General features: G+C 38.3%; 1 protein-coding gene across 2 annotated transcripts in view; it reads left to right on the top strand.

Moving 5' to 3' along the window:
* Window positions 1–6,088, top strand: part of LOC122529105 — a 28,394-nt gene extending 22,306 nt beyond the window's left edge. For both annotated transcript variants that reach the window (XM_043654895.1, XM_043654896.1), the window contains exons 4-7: window positions 1,666–1,996; window positions 2,562–2,865; window positions 3,364–3,648; window positions 4,815–6,088. In XM_043654895.1, coding sequence (XP_043510830.1) covers window positions 1,666–1,996; window positions 2,562–2,865; window positions 3,364–3,648; window positions 4,815–6,086 — 2,192 coding nt within the window. In that variant the 3' untranslated portion in view covers window positions 6,087–6,088. The remainder of the gene's footprint in view (window positions 1–1,665; window positions 1,997–2,561; window positions 2,866–3,363; window positions 3,649–4,814) is intronic.
* Window positions 6,089–6,564: the final 476 nt, after the last annotated feature.

Here is a 6,564-nt window from a genome sequence, read left to right as displayed (position 1 = left end):
AATTAATGTATTGTTATTTATCAGTAACCGAGTATCTATTCTGAGAATGGACATTTACGACGAAAGGATCAATACTCCACTTGGATCTCTCTAAAAGTGTATTATTGATTTTGCATTATGAAAAAGAAAAATTGAAAACAAAGTGCAGATATGATGATACTATGACTACTGATGTGCGACGTGATATGCAAGACTTTCTGTATTTTGCACTTGTACGTGCACTTCAACAAAACAGAATAAATTTTATCATTATGTGTACTTTAACGGTTCACAGAATATTTACCATTAAATGTACTATTGCATTCAGACTCTTCAATTTTACTAGAAACGTGCGAGACGTTGGAAATCAAAAATGGTCCTAATTTAATGGCCAAAGTCTCTATTACCAGACCATTAGATTAGTAATTTTGTAAAATATAAAGAAATTGAAGTATTTTCATACATTTACAAGTATTTACGTAATGATCAATTATTGTTAATTTTATTGTCAATTATATTATATATTGTATTGTATATATTATAATATATATTATAATTGTCTGTAATTTTATAAAATACAAAAAAAAAATTGAAGTATATTCGTAGTACCATTAATTATTAATTATTGTTGCTTTTATTGCTTGCGATTTTACAAAGTATAAAGTGATTGAAGTATCTATAGTATTATGATTAATTTCGGTTGGTTTCATTGCAAATTATCGTTTGTAATTTCATAGAATATAAAGAAATTGAAGTATTTATAACATTATAATTAATTTTGGTTGCACGATAATTTATTAACTATTTATTAACTCCCGCACAGTAATTTATTAGCAAATTATAAAATTTAGTGATTTCGTGTAACGTTATAATAATTTAACAGCGAAATTTCATCTTGCAACCAAATTCACTTCTTATTAGAAATATAAGAGGATTTATTTCCACTGATAACTGTGATTCTGCGATGTAAAAATACCATAGAAGAGCCGTCAAAGCATTCTAACAGTCACCGAGAACAACGAGAGCATGATTGATTAAACAGAACAATATAATTCCCCACTTCTCCAGTACATAACAAGCATCAGCACGACGTTCTCGATCGACACTTTTTTTTTAAATGAAATAGAATTGGACAGACGTAATCCTTTTTTTAAAGAAACGTTTCTTTAATCGTTTGAAGATTTTATACTTTAGAAATAAAAAAGTAGGTACTTACTGTTAGATAGCTTATCTATTAGTTGTATCTTTAAACGTAGTCATTTTATATTATAATTACATTATTATATAATATTATATAATACTATATATATATATATATTACGTTTTTTATATTATATATATAATTACATTATTATATAATATTATAATACTCTATATATATATTACATTTTTTTATATTATATATATAATTACATTATTGTAGAATATAGTAGAATATATAGTAAATATATTATATATTCTATTATATATAATATATAATATATATATACTATACTATAGTATAATATATATATAATAGAATATAGTAGAATTCGAGTAGAAGTTATCGTTAGAATTTGTACGCCGAGATTTATTTATTCATCAGAGTTAAACATCACAATAAACGGACTACGGACTTTTATGCATTCCGACGAAATCGAAATAGAAAGAGAAACCGACTAACAGTGGAAACGTTTCAATTGCCAGGCGGAGAACCTCCACCTGGATGCAAGCTGACTCTGGGCTATAAAGAGGACGCCCAAGATCTAAGATCGTCGACGGAGGAGCTAGACCTGCAAGATCCCATTCACGAGCAAGATCTGAAAAGAGAGTCGAAGAAATTGGCCAAGAGGCGAAAGGAGGACGGCTCGTTGTCCGATTATAGCGGCAAACAATTGGACAGAGAGAGGAAAGACAGCAATTGCTCGGAAATCGTTCTGCTGAACATCAGCGGAAGAACGTCTAGACTCTCCTCCGTGGGTAGCCAAGGTTCTGGAGCCTCTGGCAAACTTTCCGTTGTCTCTGCCACGTCGTCCAGGTAGATCAACTATTAATTAGTTAATTGTTAATCGGCTGCCGGATTTATACAGTGGGACAGTATCCTACAATGAATTGATTCGTTCTAAAAATGTTATGCGTATATATACATATCTGTATAATACTCAATATACATATTGTTATATTATTATTGTTTGATTTTTGATATTGTTAGTATATTATACTATTATTGTTTGTATTTTATATTTATCTATGTTATGATATATACCATCATAGCATAGACACAAGTATTTGGATAATTGATGCAATTCAATTAAGAAATTAATATTACTGTTAGCTTGTACAGTAGAAGATTTACTAAATTGAAATTGAAACAGGAGATGTATCTGCATCATTTTAAGTTTTATATTTATTTGTAATAAACACTTGATTTCATGAAATTTATAGAGACTATTATATAACGTGGCTAGAAATGCATATATTAATTGCTTTAAAATCCCAATATGAAGGAAATGCACTTAAAGTAACTTGAGCGTGCTTTTGCAAGAAAAGAAATAATTTTGTTTCATCGATTTTCTAATGTTCTAAATGTAATTAATCATCAGATCGCCAAGTCCGCACAAATGTCTACTGGAAACATCGTTTTGCGGAAGCAAACCTACACTGGCAGACAACTTGATAGAACCGTCGAAGCCGGAGACCGACGACCTGGAGAAAATCCTGCTGAAACGGGAAGCAGACACGACGAAAGCACTGATTCCAGAGAGTATAAAAGTGTCGATGGTAGATGGGAACTTGAAGCCAGATCCCCTGGACAAACCTAGAAGACGAGGGCGTGAAGAGAGGAAGGAGATCTTCAAAAGGGAAGTGGAAATCACGAAAAGATTCCTCGAGAAGGTCAACATACAGGTAAGCTCTCTCACAGATAATGGAAATTTATTTCTAGAAGTATTAAATTTAATTTATCCATGTTCAAAATAAAGTAACTATAGGTATATCATAGATTGTTTTTAATCTTTACATGTTGTTATTAGATAATTGCGAAAGTTCATGCTTGATTTTCAATAGATGTTTGTTTTACTGTCATGTTACATAGCTATTGAAAGATAGAGAAATTTTAGCATCAGACATCGTTAATCAATAATCCATTAAGTTTATTCGTACACGAGAGAAATTTTTCAATGTGGAGAACAAAATATGCCAATTGAATGAAATAAATTTGAGCGAATGAATAATCTAAACTTGATAGAATGAATAAATATAACGTGATTAAGAAATAAATAAATGTAATAAATAATTTAGAGACTGATGTCAATTTTCAATTCTGAATCAAACACTGGTATTATATGGCATGATAAACTGATATTATATTATCAAACACTGATATTATATTTGTGTGTATTCAAGGTACCAGTGGTGAAGAAGATAGCAGACCCACAAAGTACAACGACACAGCAACAATCCGCAAGAGGTCAAGCGCAGGAGGTCCAGAAGCCAGTAACTTTGGACTTCAACGACAAGAGGAAAAAAGCGCAAAACTTCAAAGAGATCGTGCAAACCACTCCGACAACGAGCAGCGTAACCGGTAGCCCGAAGCTACCAAGGCATCAGAAAGTCCGTGACCTCGAAGGTTCTCGTACGCCCAGTCCCTCTTCCGTTTCCAGGAAGAGCAGTTTCGCCTCCCTCTTTAAGGTATTTCCGGTGTTCCACGCTTGCAGTTAACAGCGAATGCTTATCATGTATTTAATATACACGATCTGTCTGAAAAGATACGATCGAACTTTTTTGAAAATGAAAACAGAAAGAAAATAGCAACCTCTTGCTTCTGACTAGTTCTCTCTTTAGCCCTCAATTATGCTCTTCACTGTACAGAATGGAAAGAAAAATTTGTCCGTGGCTTTCATAGATGAATTCTACTCCTTTGATTTAATAGAATTACATGTGAAGAATCTACCAAAAAATTGAGCTTGACCTCGAATTTCAAGATAAAAAAAATTTTTTTCTTGCATTGTAATCCACTTATGACGAAGGTAAAGGTTTTCCAAAGAACCATAGATCGCAACCTAATGGAAAAAAAGTTCCTTAACTTATTTAATACTGCGGACGCTTAACGTGCGTTCTAACAGCGACTTTATGATTTCTGGACGCGTGGATGTAATGTTTATGTATCGAATAATGTTGTGTAAGTATAAAGTAAGTGTAAGTGTAAGTGTAAAAATAACAAAACAGTTAGTTTAGACTCACACTGAGGCTGCAACTATAACAAATCAAATGTTAGTGAAACTTAATCCAAAACCATAAAGTCGCTGTTAGAACGCACGCGTCCGCAATGTTAAATGATTAAGGAACTTTTTCGCAATTTATCAAGAGAACTATTGGGTTGTGATCTATGGTTTCTTGGGAAAGTTTTACCTTCGTGATAAGTAGAATACAAAAAGTAGAATGCAAAAAGAAAAAAAAATTTTAACCTTGAAATTGAGATCAATTTTGCGGCAGGTTCTTTACAAATCGAAGATGTATAGAATTCATCTACGACAACTAGAGACAAATTTTCCTTCCCACCCTGTATGACAATTGTAATAATTCAAAAATTCTGAAACGCGAAACAGCGGTATTTTCCCTCCCCCACCTCCTCCTCCCTAGAACGAAAGCCCGATTAAGAAGTTCGGTCGCTTTTTCGGACAGAGCGTGTAACACAGTAGAAGAAAAACCTAGGCTTGTACGCTACGCTTCTCACACACGTCGTCCACACCTGGATTCCTGGCTTTGTCTTTGTAGAAGATCCGCTAGCTTAATCTCGAAGAATCTCGAGCAAAAGACACTGCATGTACTTGACCACCGCGTGTTCAACTTTTAAGGCCCGTACAGACAGCAGTGTGTTGAGCCCAGAATCCCCGTCGCCGAGCACGAAACCACGCCGTAGCCTCACCTCGAAGATCAAGGACACCACCGAGAGTCTGCGAAGCAGATCGAAGTCACGCGAACGCGCGGCCGCGGACCGAGCGGCGTCCGGCAGCTTGAAAAAGGACTCGAAGAACAAGGGCGTGTTCTCGTCGACGTTGAGCCTGTTCAAGAAACGCGAACGGAAGAAGAGTTACGACGAGGCGATAGCGGCCTCCTGCGGCACGGAGTTGGACGCGTCCGGCGGCCACCCGTCCCTGGAGAGCATCGGCCACGTGGAGTTTCGGTTCAACGCCGAGGACAGCCGCAAGGACGACTCGATTTTCATAAGCCTCCACGCGGACGACAGGAACTACGAGGAGGCCCTGCCGTCGGAGAGCGTGTCGATACCATTGGAAACGCCCACCAAGCTGCTGGACGAGTACGAGTCAGAGCCGCGTACAGGGAGCATCGTGACCGAGGTGTCGATCGAGCACTATCCACCGACGTCGAGGATAAAGACAGAGGCTCTGATAGAAACCACGTCGAGAGCGTACTCGCGGGACAGCCAGGTGATACCGCAGAGCGCGTCGAGGGACTCGGAGATCTCGAGGAGCTCCTCGAAGGACTCGAAGCTTTCGAGCAGCCACGTGAGGACCAGCGAGAACGTCGTGAGATCGTCGTCGTCCACCGTTGAGAGCAGCAAGCCACCCGTGGAGCATCGAGTGTCCAGCAGTTCCTCGAAGGACTCGATAGGGAAGAAGGAGGCTACGAAACCGAAGAGAAAGAGCAAAGAGCCCGTGCAACAGCCTGTCCAACAGCCTGTCCAACAGCCTGTCCATCAACCTCCCGACAGAACGGAAGAAGAACAAGTTGTTGCGAGGCAACAACAGAAGCAGAAACAGACCGAGGGAACGAAGAGCGAACACGTAGCGCCGGTTAAAGCTGCGGAGAAGAGGCCGGATCTGTTGGACGACGGGATCAAGCCCGCTGACGGGCTGGTGAAGACGCCGAGCGTCATCTCCGACCTTGATCGCAACAGTTCGGAGTCGGAGAGAGACTCGGAGATCGAGTTTGTCAGGAACAAGGTTGAGAAACTTGCCGAGGAATTGCCCGACGAAAGGAAGGGGCTGTTTTACGAGGAGAGCTTCGAGGAGGACCTCCCTTACGTCCCGACCACCCTCCCTCTGGAGAAGAGCGTGGCAATGCCGATCCTGCCCGTGAAACAACGACTTCAGGAAGTGAGGTAACTACATATTATCTTCGGGAACGTACCACTTACCCCCCCTCCCCCCCCCCCCTGCTTCGAAGTTGAAGTTTGGTTTTTTTTTTTTTTTTTTTTTTTTTTTTTTGGAGGTGTTCCATATTTTGTTCCACGATTGTTTTTCGGCATGGTGGAATGTTACAACATGGTCTTGATAAGAAATTCGTTTTCGGATGACATCCGACGAGGGATGTTGCTTCTTTGGCTGCTATGTCAGCTTCCTTGATTCCCTGGTGGGATGGAACCCAGGCGATGATTATGTCTTTGTCAGTGTTGGTGAGGTACGTGAAAATATGTTGAATGTTATTTAGAATGGTTTCATGTTCTGTTTTACTATTTATGTTTTCTACTGCTCTGATTACGCTCATGTAGTTTGTAAAAAACCCTTTCAATTTTGGGGATTAATATGAGCCTCGCAATGTTTACGATGTAATCGTGACAAAATTATAGTAATATAATAGTAA

The sequence above is a fragment of the Frieseomelitta varia genome, unplaced genomic scaffold (genome assembly GCF_011392965.1).
Source record: "Frieseomelitta varia isolate USP_RPSP 00005682 unplaced genomic scaffold, Fvar_1.2 scaffold_279, whole genome shotgun sequence".
NCBI lineage: Eukaryota > Metazoa > Arthropoda > Insecta > Hymenoptera > Apidae > Frieseomelitta > Frieseomelitta varia.
The sequence above is the reverse complement of the archived record's forward strand: the minus strand, read 5'-3'. Positions and strand labels throughout refer to the sequence as shown.